Source organism: Oryza sativa, chromosome 10 (assembly GCF_034140825.1).
Source record: "Oryza sativa Japonica Group chromosome 10, ASM3414082v1".
Lineage (NCBI taxonomy): Eukaryota > Viridiplantae > Streptophyta > Magnoliopsida > Poales > Poaceae > Oryza > Oryza sativa.
In genome coordinates, this window is record NC_089044.1 from 21,783,441 (window position 1) to 21,801,223 (window position 17,783).

At 39.8% G+C, this 17,783-nt stretch overlaps 2 protein-coding genes and 1 long non-coding RNA gene across 6 annotated transcripts; all 3 read left to right on the top strand.

Annotated features, from left to right (window-relative positions):
• Window positions 1-763: 763 nt before the first annotated feature.
• Window positions 764-5,459, top strand: LOC4349256 (uncharacterized). Of its 2 annotated transcripts, none has more exons than XM_015757735.3 (8): window positions 764-1,134; window positions 1,421-1,532; window positions 1,629-2,208; window positions 2,319-3,380; window positions 3,627-3,809; window positions 4,108-4,195; window positions 4,281-4,528; window positions 4,708-5,459. In XM_015757735.3, the coding sequence occupies exons 2-8, from the start codon at window positions 1,519-1,521 to the stop codon at window positions 5,092-5,094; spliced, it is 2,562 nt and encodes an 853-aa protein (XP_015613221.1). In that variant the 5' UTR covers window positions 764-1,134; window positions 1,421-1,518; the 3' UTR covers window positions 5,095-5,459. The 2 variants fall into 2 exon arrangements, with proteins under 2 accessions (XP_015613221.1, XP_025876797.1); XM_026021012.2 differs by having other exon boundaries at window positions 1,038-1,178.
• Window positions 5,460-5,617: 158 nt separating this feature from the next.
• On the top strand, window positions 5,618-8,564 carry LOC136353768 (uncharacterized). Its single transcript, XR_010737183.1, has 3 exons — window positions 5,618-7,784; window positions 7,889-7,999; window positions 8,081-8,564. It is a non-coding gene; the product is annotated as an uncharacterized lncRNA (long non-coding RNA).
• Window positions 8,565-13,936: 5,372 nt separating this feature from the next.
• Window positions 13,937-17,727, top strand: LOC4349257 (uncharacterized). Of its 3 annotated transcripts, none has more exons than XM_015759230.3 (7): window positions 13,937-14,306; window positions 14,714-14,779; window positions 16,145-16,382; window positions 16,487-16,748; window positions 16,846-17,048; window positions 17,143-17,371; window positions 17,469-17,727. In XM_015759230.3, the coding sequence occupies exons 1-7, from the start codon at window positions 14,218-14,220 to the stop codon at window positions 17,573-17,575; spliced, it is 1,194 nt and encodes a 397-aa protein (XP_015614716.1). In that variant the 5' UTR covers window positions 13,937-14,217; the 3' UTR covers window positions 17,576-17,727. The 3 variants fall into 3 exon arrangements, with proteins under 3 accessions (XP_015614716.1, XP_015614717.1, XP_015614718.1); XM_015759231.3 differs by having other exon boundaries at window positions 14,717-14,779; XM_015759232.3 differs by lacking the exon at window positions 14,714-14,779.
• Window positions 17,728-17,783: the final 56 nt, after the last annotated feature.

Genomic DNA, 17,783 nt, shown 5'->3' on the forward strand with positions numbered 1-17,783 from the left:
TCAATAACTATTTGGGTACCAGTCTACCAGACTTACCTGGGTACTAGCTACCTGATACCCAATACCAAGTTTAGTACCTACAGGAATCAGACCGATCTAGTACCAAGTAATTGATATCTAGAAATCCGATACCTAGTACCATGTATGGTACCTATGATATCAGACTGGTCTAGATTATAAATATACATGATACTTAGGTACCTGATACCCAGTATAAGGTCTGGTACCTATCGGTGCTCGACCAATCTATGTACTAGGTACCTCGATACCTGAGGTATCATACCTAGTACCTATGGTACTAATCGGAAAAAATGGGTACCAACAAAAGTTAATAGTACTTTAGTAGAAAAGTATAGTATAAAGTGTACTACTAGTACAACAGCATACGGAGACCCGGAGGTAAGTAGGCATATGTGCTACTCTAGCCTCTAACCAGCTTTAGTCACGCACTCACACTCAGCCTCCTCACGTCACGTCTGGCCCTTCTTCCCATGCACTCAGAAACATATCTAGATCATGAAAAATAACGGTTCGGTTCACTTGTAATTTATCCCGTTGTTACGGTATCCCGTTCTCTATTTTTTCTGCCAGAAAGAATAAGGTTATTTTTATAGACGGTTCTTTTAGAGGTCCGCTAGGCTTATTTTTATAAGCGGTCTTCTCGAAGACTCCGTCCATAGAAAACTAAAACTTGTACCAATGGACTTTTAATATCCGTTTGAAAAAATAGGGTTATTTTCGCAGGCGGTCCTAGGATTCGGCTGTACAAATCAGATTTGTTCTTGCAGACTCCCCTCTCTCTCTCTCATCCTCTCCTTCCCCTCACTTTTTCCTCCCTCTCCCTCCCGTGGCCCCCATTCTCCTCGCCGGTCGCCGCCGTCCTCCGCGCCACGGCGGATCGTCGACGACTGCGGGGGAAGCGTGGATTCGGCGGCGGTGGAGGAGGGGGAGGCGGCAGCGGAGGGGGCGGCGGTGGAGGAAGAAGCTCCAGATCCAGTGGTTTCGGGCGTCGGGGGCTCCAGATCTGGTGGCGGCGGGCCTCGGAAGCTTCGGCAGGATCCAGGCAGCTCGTCCACGGCGGGAGCGGCGGCGACCGAGCAGCAACGGAGTGGAGGCGACGACGTCCTCTGATTGGTGAGCGGCGACTACTCCTCTTCCTTGTCTCGGCTGCGGGAGAGGTGACGAACTTGCATCAATTTGTAATGGAGCAGCAATTTGCTTGATTATGTGGAAATGATGCATCAATGTGCTTGATTCCCATGGCATTTGTTTGACTTTGATATCTGGAAATGCTGATTCCGTGTAAACGACGCACCAATGTGCTTTGATTTTCGTTGCATTTGTTTGATTTTGATATCTGGAAATGGGGCAACGTACAGCCTGTGTAAATGATGCCGTACTTTTTTTGTTTGCTTTCCAGGGAATTTACCGCAGTTGGGATTATTCTTAGGTGCCTGACGGTGAAAATTGTTTTCACAGTCGGTGGTCTATAGTTGCCCGTCTAAATTGGCTGTCAGAATGGTACTAATTTGGTAAGCATGTGTAGTAAACCTTATTGAGATTTAAATATCATGTGTGCCTTCAGTCTTCTATATTTCCTTACATTTTCCTTTTTATGCATACAACAGTTCTGAAAGTTCTGATGACAAAAACAAGTGCGGAGATGAATTGATAAACTATATTTTATCATGGTCATGGACAACTTGTATTGAGTCCAATTTTGAAAACCCCCAAGAATCAGCTGCATCATCATATGCAAAATCGCTGTTAGAACCACTTGTCGAGGAAACGGTAGCAGCAGTTCAGTCAGCTCTCCAGAAGCTGTGTTTTGCACCTCAATTCAAGATAATTGATATCCTTCCTGCTGCTGGAGTGAATATATCATTCTTGGATATAGATCTTCAGGAGGTTATTACTCACAACACGGAGAGGGGTGATATCTTTTTACTGTGCACAGAACTTCCTAGGGACTCTAGTCAGCTATGCAATGATGAAGCAGTACTTGCTATGGCAACTTGCTCAAATCTTTATGACACATTTCAGAGAAGTTTCAATGTGAAGACTCATCAGAAAGTTAAGAGACAAAAGTTTAACCATGCTCTGTTCTTGTGCAATATCTTGATGAATATTCAGATCTGGGAATCACTGAATGCGGTGATTCTATATGACTGCCCAATAATCAATGATCTACTGGCGCCACCATCCATGGTAAAAATTCTAGATCATGCTTACAATCCTTCGCATCATTTTCCAGTTCTGTAAGTTCCTTTTTATTCTTCACTACATTACTTAACCTCTGTTCAATTGTCCATGCCCAGGTTGTGACATGCTGCAATGAGGAGTTGGTTGATGTGTTAATGTCTCAAAAGATTACTCTAGATGAGGTGCAGTTGGAAGCTGCCAAAGCAATTTATTCAGCTGCACGGTGTAAACATAGTAGAAGCATCCATGTTATATCTGGAGCCCATGGAACAGGCAAAACAAAAATTGTTTTCTCTGCAGTGGCGTCACTTTTGTCAGTAAGTGAAAAAGTTATTGTATGTGTCCCCAATGCTCAATCGTTTTCAGCAATGTGTTCTGATTTTGTTGAAATGGCTGAGTCTCACATGGATGAGGAATTGGGAATTTGCTTGGGAGACATATTGGTACTATCCAACGAGACCGGGCTAGAAGATAATGTTCAACAGCTTACAATCATTACAAGAGTCAAAGAAGTGCTGCCTTTGATGATATGGCATGATATGATGAAAGCACTAAGGAAATCATTGGCAGCATTTAAAGAGAAATACGTTGCAGAATTTAAAGAGAAATATGTTGCTTCAGCAAAACATAATTGTCAGCCATCAGCCAAAAAGTTGCTGACTTCATTATTTTTCGAAAAGGCAGGTTTTCTGTTGATATGCCTTGCAACCTTTAGGAAACATTTCCCAAAAAATATGTTTTCTGAACAAGTAAGCAAGAGAATAAAATCTCTCATCAAGTGTGTCTCCAAACTTGAGAATCTCTTGAAAGACAGGAATCTCAAGGAATATGATGTACATGTTGCTTTTGGGATATTATCAGGAAAAAGGGAAACAATTTCTGTGCTTGCCAAAGATTTACGCCAAACAAAGAATCACTGTGTTACTGCTTTGGATGACCTTCTCACTAGACTTGACCTGCCGTTCAACAAAGATTGCATTTGGCTCAGGAATTACTTCATTAGCAATGCAAAATGTGTGCTATGCACTCCATTATCAACATTTGATCTTCAGCTTTCAGCTGGTTCTATCGAGACACTTATTGTTGACAATGCCGATCAAATAAGAGATTATGATCTTATTCTTCCTTTAACTCTCCGCGATGTCAAAAATATTGTATTAACAGGAGATCCAAGTAAGGTAAAGTTCTTGTCTATACGTCCTTCTCGTCATTTTTGAATAACTGTCATTGCTGACTATTGCCATCTTGCTTTGATCTTAAATTACTTTTTAAATGGTTATATTATGATGAAAGAAAGTTGTATAGTTATATATTCTTAAGCTATGCTTTTTGCTAAAAGGATATGCTCAAAGATTAAATTGGTAAGAACTAATGCCAATTATTCAATAACAAAGGTATAACATTTGTCAACTAATTTAATTTAGGTGAAGGAAGGATCATTCTTTCAGAGATTGCTGTCAGTCGGCTTTAGTGTCTTTGAATTGAGAAGGCAATACAATCTGTTGGATGACAAAGAGAGACATGAGGCAGATGGGCAAAATACCCTTTCCGAAGCTTTAAATGACAAGATAAAGGCTGAAGAGCTGTCCCTTACAATTGGTTCACCGGTAAGTTTAGCTTGTCTTAAATATGTATGTCTTTACTAAATTACTTTTGAAAGAAAATAGCAGTTGCTATTAGGACAAACATTGGTTGTATAGTAATTGCTGTAAAAATAGGACTGAGCCTAACTATCAAGTGGTCAAGTAGGGAGTAAGGACTGAAAAAGGCTTATGATTCATTTTAGACAAAAGATGCTACTAGCTGATACATGACCCAAAGAGAAACTATTTTGTGTATGAGAGAACAGTTAACAACAACCTGGAGATAGCTTCATAGTTTCACATGTTTAAATGTTTCTTACAGAAACAACTATATTCTGAGTTCACCTGGCTCCATCGTCCTCACAATCAGAAGTACATCTTACCTCAGTTGTGCGACCAGAAAGGACATCGTATGTTTTTCTTTTCCATATCCAGCCTTTCAACTTTTTCAACAAGTTCATGTGGTTATGATGTTTGTGTTGTGGTGATATGCAGCTCACTGTACTGTACATGCTAGTTTAGCGGCTTTGGAATTCAAGTACAAGTATAAAGCCGCATCAGAAAACCCTCCTCATGATTTCAGCTCCAAATTCTGTACAAAGCATATGTTGAATGTATATGCTGCTAAGTACGGCGAACTAGGAAGTGAGCGTGAAAGTACAAGGGGTAGCAAACGCCTTTCAAATGTCTTGGATATATTGCAAAATGATGGAGCCAAGAGAGAAGCAATGATGGGCAAACAGGTATTAGATCATCCATTCTGCATTACTTCCATATTCATTTATGGTTTAATCTTATGTTTAGGATTGTACAACTAATTCAATAAATTTCATTTAAAAGTTCCTTAGCATTATAACTGAAACTGATTTTCTGATTATTGTTAGATATATTTAATTTCTAATTACATTATTAATATTTTTAGGTCTATAAAATCTCTTCATATGCGTGTACATACAAAATTGGAAACGATACTGAGTGTCTTCAAGAAACCATCGATCATTTGAAGATAGGCGACATTTCAATTGGATCATTTAAAGTTTCCGAAAATCTCAGGTTTTTTAAGCCCGGAGAAGTGTACATTTACAACCCAGAAAAGCCAGTACTCACTCCAACAGCAAATCAGCCAAGTGCCCACTGCGTGCTGGTAATAGGAGGTGGAGGCTGCCCAAGCGACAGTACTGCGGAACCTGTCTTAGCTTGCAACATGCAATTCATGATACAAAATAGCTATGGCAAAGGTTTCGGGGAACTGGGAATTGGTAGAGTACGCGGAGATTCGTTCAGTACCATGCATCGGATCAGTTTGTAGGCTGAGCGCCTCTGAGGTTCATATCTTGGTGGTGATGTCAATCTGTAATGACTGATGGTTGGTAGATTAGCATACGGTGGTAGTTTTGCAGGATGTAGATTGGTCTAGCTGAAAACATGGGCTCCTTGGAGGGAGATTGTGACAGCATGCTGAGTAGGTCTCACCTCAGGTTTGGCTTAATTTCATGCTGAGTAGGTCTCCTCTGTTTCAAAAAAAAAAGGTCGCAGCCTGAAATACTTCTGTTCCATACACTAGTTGCAGTAGAGCTTCAGACAGTCCTCACCATCAATCAAGATAAGTTGATGGGATTTTTGTGAATTGTGAGAATGAAATGATACTGCTACGGATCTGCGACAGTTTTTCTCCTTCGGCTTTCGTTTTTTCGGCCGTACATTTTGCGCCAAGATTCGTGCTCCTGGGAACCCAGTCCGGCTCGGATCCGACCCGCTATCGTGCATACCTCCCTGATTTTGAACAGTAGCCTGGACCCGCGCGTCTATTCCAGAAATTTTCCTTCGTTCTCTTTCTTTCTCCTCGTCTCGAGGAGGCGGAGGCGGAGGGTGAGGCGATTTTCGCCGTCGCCGCCGCCTTCTCACCGACGATTTCTCCTTCCTCCCCGGCCTGACTTCCCCGCTTGCTTTTCCCGTTCCCCGGTGTCTGTATCCTTGCTGACGTTTTTGGTCGGATTTTTCCTCACTGTTTCTTGGTCCTGATTTTTGGGGCAAGTTTGTAGGTGCTTTGATTTGAGTCGGATTGGCTCCAGATCCAGCATGCTTGTATGTTTTGTAGAGGTCTTTTAGTTTGGTGGCTGTTTTCTTTTTTTCCAGATCTCGTTCGCTTGTGTTTGGATAATGGAAAATGAGGGGTGAGATTGGAATTGGAAAATGAACGTTGGATTAAATGAAAAGGGGAGAATGAATGGTTAGGATTTAAATATTTCTTTTGATGGGTGGGGTGGGAATTCATTTTCCTATCCCATTACCAAACACTGCTTTTTTTTTTTTGAGTAGCCAAACACTGCTAAATCCCTATAACCTGTTGCTTATAGGTAGAGCTATAAGCAATGTTGTGTTTTACGTTTTAGCTTGAGCTTTAATCTTCCATTATGTTTTCGTCAGATCTCAAAACCCATATGGTTTTTTCGTGTATTTTGTAGCAGATCTGGATGAGCTATATAGAAGCTTTGAACTACAAATGCTTTTTTTTTTTTTTGGTGATTTGAGTTCTTAGACGGATTTTTCCAATCCGCGATTTCAGTTCATTGGTGGGATTCGGTTGCAGGTTTACAACATTTTAGTGCTCGATGGATCAGGGATGCTTCCCTGTTCATGGATTTTTTGTTGTTTTATTGCGCAAATTGCAATCAGATCCCTGTTCATGGTGTGAATAGAACAGAGAAGGGGAACCATTGTTATTCTGAATCGGATCCGTTAGTTTCAGAGATGAATGGAATGATCTGTTAGTTCTAAATTTTGATCCCTTCGCATGATGTTCGTAGTTTGGTTGATTAATCGCTCAAGTTCATGCACGTGTATGAAATCTTTCTGGATATGAGGCATTTCGGTTCATGTACGCATGTCAACTGGTCTCCCAGTGTTTCTGTTTAGATAATGAAATTGGTGAGTGGTTGCATACCTGCATACAATTTTGCACTAGGCAAATGTGTAATCTGTACAGAGCACGTTGAGTTGCATAATAATGTATAAATAAGATGTAATTTGATTATCAAAATTAAAACAATTTGATACAATTTTAAGCCTAAAAATAATTAAGATTGCATGTTTTTAAGAGAGAAGCAAGAAGAGACAATTTGGACCATAGATTTATCATCTAAAGGCTAGAAATAATTGGGGTGATAGTTTAATGAGAGAAGAGAGAAATAGTATTAACTACATTTAGTGAGTTCATCGAATATTCTGACCCTTAGATCTATTTATCCAATGGCTCGTATGAAGAAGAGTTGGATCTGCCCTTCCATCGCTGCCCTGAACTCCACCTGCGATCCGGCGTGACGACAGGAGCGGAGCTGCGACTACCGGGTTTCCATGGTGCTGTGCTGCTCACGGTAGGGTTCTCCTCGGCTCCTTGGTTCAGCTGCTGCTGCCTGCGTATTATTCTGATTGTGTATTTGGGATTTTATATAGATTAAACCAGTTGGGGATTTTTATTTTAATAGGGGAACCCAGTCTAGCTCACCCACCCAACGAATTTTAGACTAGCGCCTAGAGGCCACGTTGTTAGCAATGACAGTGGTCGTTGGGGGTTAGCAGCGCCAGCTTGCGGGGATACCAGCGGCAGCCTGCAACCAACAGTATGTTGCTAGAGAATGAACTGAAGCTGCAGCCAACCATGTCCTAGAAAATAGTAACTCTCTTATCAAATGTTGTTTTGGACGGATAAATTGTGATTTATTGTTTGGTAGGGACTGCGGTGGAGTTACAAATTATGAGAATGAGCTATAAGAGAAGGGGTAAGAATGGAATATAGTAAGAGGTGATCAACAACAGATGAACTTGTATATTATTGCTATCCAACCCAGTTCAATTTCATCTAGAGGGATTATTGCTTTCCAGTACATGCTTCTGATTTTTCTGTAACCTCCTTGTTTTCCGGATGTGAGCTCCTTGGTCAGAGAGGTAACAAACAAAATGCTCATATCCTTAGCTAGGCTCTCCACCGCCTTCACTCAGGTGCAATTCAAGTACCTTACATTTATTTGCAAGCCCATCCTTTGTTGCCCATCCTCCTCTTTAGTTAGTATTAGTATGAATGCCAATATCAATTTCCCTATCAGTGGCAGCACTGACTCAAAGCATGTTTTGTACGTGGGAAATGATACAACTGAGAGATAGATGAAGGAGAAGACGGCACCAGTACCTAATTTGCTGAAAGAAGCAAATCATCCGTGAGCACCTAATAACCTGTGAAATATAATCTTCTTTAGACAACTTGACTTATATAATATTGGATGATTTTTTAAATCTAGGAGGAGCTACCTCCCAATTCCAATACATGCATACAGCATCAGGGCAGAGACCATGCCCAGGGAAGAACAGGGTAAAGAAACAAGTAGCAAAAGACAGCTCTCGGGAAGTCGGGATAACTCTAAAGCAGCTCTACAGAAAGAGTCTGACTAATTAACTCCACACAGCAAGCAAGAGGGGAACAACTACTTAGCCCACTCCTACTCTGGCAAGGGAGGATGTTGCTTCCAAAAGCTTGTTCGCCATGCCCTCATCTTCTCAGCATCCCTCCTGCTACGGCTTGTTTGGTAACTCGAGGGAAGCGGATTGGGAGTTTACACGAGGGAATTGATGATGAGATTAAGATGGGAATTTGATTTTTAATCCCAATATCTTGTTTGGTAGAGATGATGGTAATTGATAGGGAGTTTAGTTAGAGATTAGGTCATTAATAAAAACGGATGGCTGAGATTTGCTTAGAAAAAGTAAAGGAGGAATTATCTCCCAATTACCTGCCCCTACCCAGATATTGAAAAGGAGGGAATTCCTTCCTCAATTCCCCATCCCCATCCCACCAAAATTCACATGTCTCCCAACCAAACAAAACACTTAATAGCCTACTCCCTCTAAACTCCTAATCCGTTCTAAAAAATCCATCCAACCAAACGGGCTTTCCACTGCAACAATGAATATTTGATACTTCATTCATCAATCCGATGATGAAAAACCATAGCTCCTCACATCCCACCGCGCACCGCTCCCATCCCACGGAAACCACATCCGCCATCATCGCCGTCCTATCCACACAAAAGGGATTGTGCATTACGAGATCGAGTCCACCGTTGTCCACCATCGCCCTCCCTCCCTCGAAGCGCCCCCGTCTCCCTCATCCCCTTTGTCGCTGGCCGCGCCCTCCACAATGTCGCTAGCACTCCCTACCGCACGCCACCCCCGCCCTTCCTTGCCGCGAAGGCTTGCCCCTCCTCTCCGGCATCATTCATCCTCCCCACCTCAGCCGCCAAGCAGCCGGTCGTGATCCACAGCCGTTGGGCCGCCGGCAGCGATGTCCATCGCGACCCCCCGAACAGATCAGTCCGACCGCAATCGCTGTTTCTTTTGCTGCAGAACCTGAATAGGTCAGGATAGCACCGATATGTAGTTATGTACTCGATTTTGACCTGCTCTTTTCTGCTCACTAAGAGCAAGTTTAATAGTATAGCCAACTACCAGCTCCAATTCATCTATAGCTAATCTAATAGGTCATTCATACAATAGTTACATACTACACTGTCAATATCTGGTCCCACCTGTCATACATACACCGCGTCTTGGAGTCCGTGCTACAGCTGACTACAAATCTGTAGCCCACTGCCCTTCTCTCTCCTCATTTATCTGTTTAAAATATGTTTGCAGCTGGCTTATAGCCTGCTATTGTACCTGCTCTAAGGATCATGATATACGATAGGCATTTCAGACTAGTACTTGCCACTGTCTATAAGACAAAGTAACAAATCACATCGACACATGGTGCAGATATGAACATCGTAACATATTATGATTCTGGTATTTGTTTGAGCCCGTATAACAGCTGCACGCACGCTCTCCTTAAATTATCGTCACTACACCGTGTCACAGGAGAAACACCCAGGGGCCTTCGGCTAGCTTCAAAATGTGGTGAGCTAGGTGATTTATATTCGAAGCCTCACCCCTTCTAAATATTTGATATCAGGTCATTCTTTAATATTTACATTTTTTTACACCATGTCACAGAATTTGTTTCAGACATCCGTGCGGGAAAGAGCACTATTTAACGTCAGTATTCTGTTGGTAAAGCTTTGCGACAAATGGCCTGGTTGGGTCTTGCTGTTCATCGCTAGCTAGGCCATCGATCGTGACCCGGCAAGCAGTTAAGATAAGAAGTTTTGACTTTTTTTTTTAAGTTAAATTTATAGATGTTGGATCAAATTTATAAAAAATAGCAATATTTTCAACATTAAAATTTAAAATATATATTCAATGTTAAATTTAATTAAATTAATTTAATGAAGATGTTGTTAAATTTTTTTTTATAAATGTGATCAAATTTAAAAAGGTTTGACAGAAAAAAATCAAGACATCCTCTAATACGAAAGAGAGGGACTACTATTTATTTATGATGTCCTACCTCCGTCCAATAAAAATGACAATGCTAGCTCCGTCCAATAAAAATGACAATGCTAGCTAATTTAGGACATATTAGGAGGATAGACAAATGACCTCACCTATACATTTATAGACAACTTTTTTTTCTAAAAATTTAATAGATATAATTATAGTACAATCATGATGATGTAAATACGTTGTAACTTATATGTAACTTTCAAAAATCTCTCCGTAACATGCTATTTCGGTGAAATAGAGGTCGTGGGAACAAATCCTCTCACATATGTGCGTGCAGTGACTTTTTTCCTTTTTCACTTGGATAAATCTTGAAACAAATCTAACGGTTCAAAATTATGTAATTATGTGAAAGTTACATGCAAATTATATTGCAATTACATATACGAGTTACAGTGTGTCGAGGAGTGGTCCTCTCTAGCGGGAGATCATGAGACCCCTCTTTGTGAGTTCGGCCAGGGGATAAGGCACGATGATCAAGAGCGTATTTCCGCTATGGATCTAGCTGGTCAGATTCTTCAGAAGAGAATGGGAGACAAGGGATTATACAGGTTCGGGCCGCTATGGAGCGTAACACTCTACTCCTGTGTGTGGGATTAAGCTTGTGCTGTTACTAGGGAGTTCTAACCCTCGGCTCAAGCTTCTCAAGTGGCGTTCCTTTTCTCGATGGGCAATGTCCTCCTTTTATAGTTCGAAGGGATACCACGTGCACCGTCTTACACAATCCATCATTGGGTGGGGCCCACTTTGTCCTGGGTCAAGCCGTTGTCCTTGCCTTCGACCGGAAGCAAGGTGGTTTGCTCATCCTCAGGTGGGCCCAACGCCGTCCCTCACCTGACACGGGGGACACACCTGTCATTCGCTCTTAACTCCATGGAGACTTTTGTGGATTCTTGCACGGGAGAGCACGCTCGGCCGCGTGCCGATGGGACGGGACATACCTGCCCCCACTCCGCCTGACAGAGGGCGGGACGTGGGTGCACTGCTACTCGTCCTATCCGCCTGTTGGCCGGTCACAGACTGGTCAAGCCCGATTGACGCACGTCAATCGGGCGGCGCCTCACATCCGCCCACGCCGCGTTAAATGTGGCAGGGGACGGTTGGGGCGCCACTTATTTAAGGCGCTTGGGAGCACCTCTCTCTCTGCCCACTCGGCCACCACGTGGCAGCCCCGAGGGCCCTCGGGGTGCGGCCGCTTCTCGATCGCTTGCTTTCCCCCTGAGGGGGGAGGGGAAAAGGCCGCGCGGCCATGTGTCCAGACGGAAGGGCTCTTTCCCTCCATCTTGCGTACCCTCGGGCCCATATCACCGACATAGTGTAATTACATACAAAAGTTACATTGTAATTACACTACGATTGTATTGTAATTACATCTGTCAAATTTTTAAGAGAAAATTTATTGATAAATATATAGCAAAATTGATGAATCCATGCATACATTCCATATATAAAATGGATTAAACGGATTTTTGAGACAATTAACCCCATATAATTAGCAGTCTTAAATTACTTGCTGGTCCCACGTGATTAGAAATACATTTTTTAAAAAAATAAAGCTTCATAGCTAGAATTTTAACTTTTAAGGGAAAGTTTCACGTGATTAGAAATACAATTTTTTTTAAAAAATAAAGCTTCATAGATAGAATTTCAATTTTTAAGGAAAAGGGTTAGTATTCAACATATGTTGTAACGCACGGGCACCCGATTAGTAGCCGAGAATATGTCTATCTAGGACACGTGACTGCACAGCTAGTGGTCTAAACCAGCTACCACTCCATCTATAAGATACCCTATCCACCTATACTTTAAATAAAATTTTCTCTTAAACTACTCATCCGATCTACGATCCGATTACATTGTTGTGTTCGTAACAATTAAATCTTTATAATAAGATCTCACATGATTATATTTTGATGAAAAATTATAAATTACTTTTAGATTTCACTAAATTACTTCTTAGATATATAAAATTAAATTCAATAATGCCTAAAGGTAATTTACATATATTATAGAAGTAACTTATAAAAAAAAAAGTAACTCTAATGCATGTCTTTTTTCATTGGACGTGACTACACAGCTAGTCGTGGCTAGTTTATACTCCATCTAGTGTTTTCCTTTCAACTTGAAAAATGTAATAGTATGTATCTTACGTGCGTTGAAGTTAACATTGAAGTTACTTTTAAAAATTGTTAAACTTACGAGTCTAATTTGATGAATTAGCATAGGATTTAGGATTTAGTTTTAGATTTATTTTTAGAGCTTACTTAGGAGTTTATCCGACAGACTTTAATTTAAGGGTAATTTGGAACCATGCCATTATAATTTTGCAAAGTTTGAGATATGCCATCGGTATCTCAATGACATGTAGAACCCACATGAGTCAATGACATGTGGGTCAGGATGTCATATCTCAAATTTTACAAAATTATAATGGCATGGTTCCAATTTTCCCTTAATTTAAAATATCTGAGCCATATTGGTTGAACAATTTTGCTTTCGGCCTAGGTCTTCCCAAGCCGGCCCAAACTTGGGCTGGCCCATCTTTGGCGAGCCGAGTCAATTCAACGGCCCGCAAGCCGAACAGCTGAGCGCGACACATATGCGGGGACGGTCCAATGCACTTCCGCAGCCCGTTGGACGCAGCGTAATCAGCGGCGGTGGCAGCGGCCTGACGTTGGGCGAATCTGAGCTGTCCGATCTAATGAACGGCTCCGATCTTCCCCACGCCGGATGAAGCGCCGACCAGGAGAGAGGGGCAAAACCCTAGCTCCCAAATCCCTCTATCCTGATCCCATTTCTCTCTGACGATGAGCGAGCGGATTTTTTTTACCGCGTCACATATAATTCCTTTTTTTTTTGAATCGGATGAAATTCGTTTTTTTATTTTTTTTTCGCCCTATTTTTTACCACGTCCACGGAATCAGATTCGTTTTTTCTCGGTTTTTTTCACCCGATTTTTTCGTCCATATTTTTTTTGCTCGATTCTTTTTTGAATCGGACAGATTCGGTTTTTTATTGCCTGGTTATTTTTCCTGCCCGGTTTTTTTGCCCGATTCTTTTTTTTGAATCGGACAGATTCAGTTTTTTTCTTTTCGTCTTTTTTTACATGGGATCGGATTCATTTTTGTTTTTTCGCCCGGTTTTTTCTCGCCGGTTTTTTCGCACGGACTAAATTTCGTCCGCTTTTTCGCACGGACTATGAAAACACCTCTTATTTTTTATTTTTTAAGTAGTAGAAAAGAGATAGAGAAATATATTTTCCCCTCTTTTTAAGGGATTGGATTTTTTCTCTAGGGGAATCGGACTCTTTTTTTTTTGTCTTTTTTTGCTTTTTTATTTAAACGGACGAAGGAAACGTTTATTATTTTTTAAGTAGTAGAGATAGAGATGAGAAGAGATAGAAATTTTTGGAAAATCATGAGGTGCAATTAGTAGTCCGATCGTCTCAAATTAACATGTGAGGTTTTTTAAAAAGATTTCTTATGCGACTTCTTATGTATTTTAAAAACAAACGAACTTAAAAACCTACTCACGAATAACACACCAAATCAACTCATACACGGATGATGTACCAAAATAAAAAAACATCTTTAATTAGGATTAGGAAGAAGAGCCGAAGGGACTCGGCAGCAAGATGTAGCGGACTACGGAGACTGTGGAGGCCCACTTAAAAAACTCAAACTAATAGATAAAGAAGTGACATGTACGGGGAGTAGGAATTCGGAACAGGGAAGCCGCCGCATCCCCAAATTCGCCGGCTTCCTCCCTCCCGAGCTAGGTTTCCGTCTCGCCGCCGCCGCCGCCGCCGCCCGCCTCCTTTTACTTTTTCCGCACCCCAATTCGCTCCGCTGCCCACCTCCTTTCCTTTTTCCGCTGCCAGCCGACTAGGGTTTCCGCCTCCTCGCCGGACGGACGCCGCGAACCCCCCCCACACGGCCACACCTCGCGCCGGCTCCCTCCTCGCGTTCCGCTTCCCTCGCATTACAAGCGGCGCCGGTCCCGGATGGCGGAAGATGCCAATGCCGGTCGCAAGAGCTCTACTCATTTAGCCCAATCTCCTGAATTGCACGCATCTCTTGAATCGCACGAGCTGTAATATTCCTTTTTTTTTAATCTCTTTCTTTTTTTTTCTCTATATGTGTTTTTTCTCACATTATTATAGTGTTCAAATTTAAGACTCTCTAGCATTGCCAATATTCATATAAATGTTAATATATGTCTAGATTCATTAACATCTATATGAATATGGCTATGCTAGAAAGTTTATAATATGAAACGGATGAAGTATATTTTTTTCTTACAGTTTTGCTTTTGCTTCAAGCTGTAGTAACTAACACACTTTCTTTTTCTTCGTATTCTGAAGATAAATTGCATGTATGCTTATTATCATTCTCTTTGTATATTTGTCTTAGAAGCTGAACTGAATTATTACTTGTGTGTTGAAATGTTCCTTGTCCCCATTATTTTCCAATCACTTTATCCAATGTTATGCTTGTCAGCAGCGACAGAGAGATTCCCAAAGACGCTTCTGTTCATCAACAGGCAATTGATGAACCCCAACCATTGTAAGCCTCGTGAAGGGGGGCCCCTAATGGGCGATCGATCGCTAGGGCTATAGCCCAGCGATCAGATCCGCCCCGCCTCCCCTCCTCCCTCTTCTCCCCCTTCCTCCTCCCCTTCTCTTCCCACTACAGTACACCACACAAAATTTTTTTAAAAAACAAAAAGTTAGAAAAATTTATGTATAGAAATATTATATATAAAAAATTTGAATTCAAATTCAAATTTGAATCGGCTATGTAAACTTTTGGCTTATAAACTTTGGGTCTATAAACTTTAGGTGTATAAACTTTAGATGTATAGAAATACTATATATAGAAAATATTTCAATTCAAATTCAAATTTGAATCAGATATAATTGAAATTCAAATTTGAAACGGGTATATAAACTTTAGATCTATAAACTTTAGATGTATAGAAATACTATATATAGAAAATATTTCAATTCAAATTCAAATTTGAATCAGATATAATTCAAATTCAAATTTGAAACGGGTATATAAACTTTAGGTGTATAAACTTTAGATGTATAGAAATACTATATATAAAAAATATTTGAATTCAAATTCAAATTTGAATCGGATATATAAACTTTTGACTTATAAAATTTAGGTCACCAAACTTTATATGTGTAAATTTGAGGTGTATAAACTTTAGGTGTATAAATTAACTAAAATAGGAAAGTAATGCGGTGCCGAAAAAGGAAAGTGGAGGAAGGGGGAACCGCGCTAGGGGCGATCGCTGGTAGCGATCGATCGCCCCTTAGCCTTTCCGCTCGTGAAGATCTCTTAATCCATTTCATAACTATTTATCTCTTTGTATTGATCCAGATACCTCTTACCATAAATTTAATGTTTTAATTTTCAATTTAATGTTTTAGTTGTACTATACAACTGATTATGGTGATGTGAATTATAAATGTCGTAATTTTTTATCGATTTTATAGGAATTGACTTTGAAACTCTGTATACTCTTATCAACCTTCTGATGGTTAGTGTAGTTGTCTTTTATCTCTTATGAATATGTCAAAACTTATCTTGTATGACTAGAATTTTCTAACTTACCTTTCAACTTTAATTTGACGAACTACATAGAGTGGTGGTGATTTCATCAATATCTGAGTGGTCAAAATACTTGTTTATTATGTTTGCTACATGCTTATATATTTATAAACTTTACGAATAATACTTCTTAAACATTGGTGCTTAATTACAAGCATATATATGCGTTCTAGTTCTAAATTTTATAAGTGAAATTTATTTATTTAATGTCTATACATCTGCACATTGTTAATAAAACATTTATGTATTGTTTAAACTTCACAAATATTATTATATTGATTATAATAATATGTAATACCATGGCCACAGGTACAACATACCTATTACGAGGGGTGAAGGAACATTAATAACTGAACTGCGTAAGGTTATGGAGGAACTACGTGTGTCTTATTATGCTGACACAGATGAAGAAACTCGGGAGCAACTGAAACAGTTTTGGGATGATGAATTCAATGCAATATCATCTGGAGAAACAACTATTGAGAGAGATCTAAAGTGGATGCGGAAGGAGGTTATTGAGGCATTCGAGACATACAGTGAGGCTAATGTCTGTATTCATATATATATATTCTATATAGAAATTAATGATTCTATTTTTAAACTTTTACTTTAGAATGTTTGTTTAACTTTTTACTTTCGAATGTTTATCAGGTAGTTGATTATGAGCTTGAAGATCTTTCTCGTCAGTGCTTGATTTTTGATGATTGTGGTCAGCCATACCATCATTATAATTTTACAATGAAGTCTAAGCGTCCTGATTCTGATTTGGAGTCTAGTACTAATTGTCCTGATTCTGATTTGGAGTCTAGTACTAATTTGGAGAGTTGCATTTCTCGTCACTATTTTGCTGAAGTTAAACTTATGGATGGAAAGAAACATTATTTTTGTTGTCCATTGGAGTCGTTTGACAATGGTACATACAACACTTGTATTTATTGTATATCTTATATTTATGTCACTCAAATTTTATACATTTGGAACCTTTAGCTAATTAATTAAATTTTTATTAGGTCATTGTCATGGATGCCGGAATTCTGGCATTGATCTGAAGCATCCTTCAAACGGTGGTTATGAGGAGGGCAACGCATACTCTGGACTCTCTTTTGATGATGATGAATTCGATGCAATCTCTGAAGAAACAACTAAGGAGAAAGGTATAGAGTGGATGCGGGAGGAGGTTATTGAGGCATTCGAGACATACAGTAATGCTAATGTCAGTATTCATTTATATATTATATAGAAATTAATGCTTCTATTATTAAACTTTAGAATGTTTGTTTAACTTTTTACTTTCGAATGTGTATCAGGTAGTTGATTATGAGCTTGAAGATCTTTCTCGTCAGTGCTTGATTTTTGATGATTGTGGTCAGCCATACCATCATTATAATTTCACAATGAAGTCTAAGTGTCCTAATTCTGATTTGGAGTCTAGTACTAATGTGGAGAGTTGCATTTCTCGTCACTATTTTGCTGAAGTTAAACTTATGGACGGAGAGAAACATTATTTTTGTTGTCCATTGGAGTCGTTTGACAATGGTATATACAACACTTATATTTATTGTATATCTTATATTTATGTCACTCAAATTTTATACATTTGGAACCTTTAGCTAATTAATTAAATTTTTATTAGGTCATTGTCATGGATGCCGGAATTCTGGCATTGATCTGAAGCATCCTTCAAACGGTGGTTATGAGGAGGGCAACGCAGACTCTGGATTCTCTTTTGATCCAATCTAATTAGATCTATAGACTATAGAGTTGATCATACTGGATGGGTAGCGTTGCTGTGGGATAATTGTCTAATAAAACAGTAAATATGAGTTGTAAAAAAAATCTTACTTATTGTACGATTTTATTTTGTGTGGTTATATATTTTTTACCTTGATCAATTATTCATATTCAAAGATAATAAATGATTAGGTTGTATGATATGCTTTTGAGTGGG

Excerpts from the sequence above, each read along its gene's own strand:
- LOC4349256 (XM_015757735.3), top strand. Across the intron at positions 3,381-3,626 it reads TAACAGGAGATCCAAGTAAG|GTGAAGGAAGGATCATTCTT; the intron begins GTAAAGTTCTTG and ends AATTTAATTTAG. Across the intron at positions 3,810-4,107 it reads CCCTTACAATTGGTTCACCG|AAACAACTATATTCTGAGTT; the intron begins GTAAGTTTAGCT and ends TGTTTCTTACAG.
- LOC4349257 (XM_015759230.3), top strand. The coding sequence starts at position 14,218 with ATGGCGGAAGATGCCAATGCCGGTCGCAAGAGCTCTACTCATTTAGCC. Across the intron at positions 14,307-14,713 it reads TCTCTTGAATCGCACGAGCT|CAGCGACAGAGAGATTCCCA; the intron begins GTAATATTCCTT and ends TATGCTTGTCAG. Across the intron at positions 16,749-16,845 it reads ATTGGAGTCGTTTGACAATG|GTCATTGTCATGGATGCCGG; the intron begins GTACATACAACA and ends AATTTTTATTAG.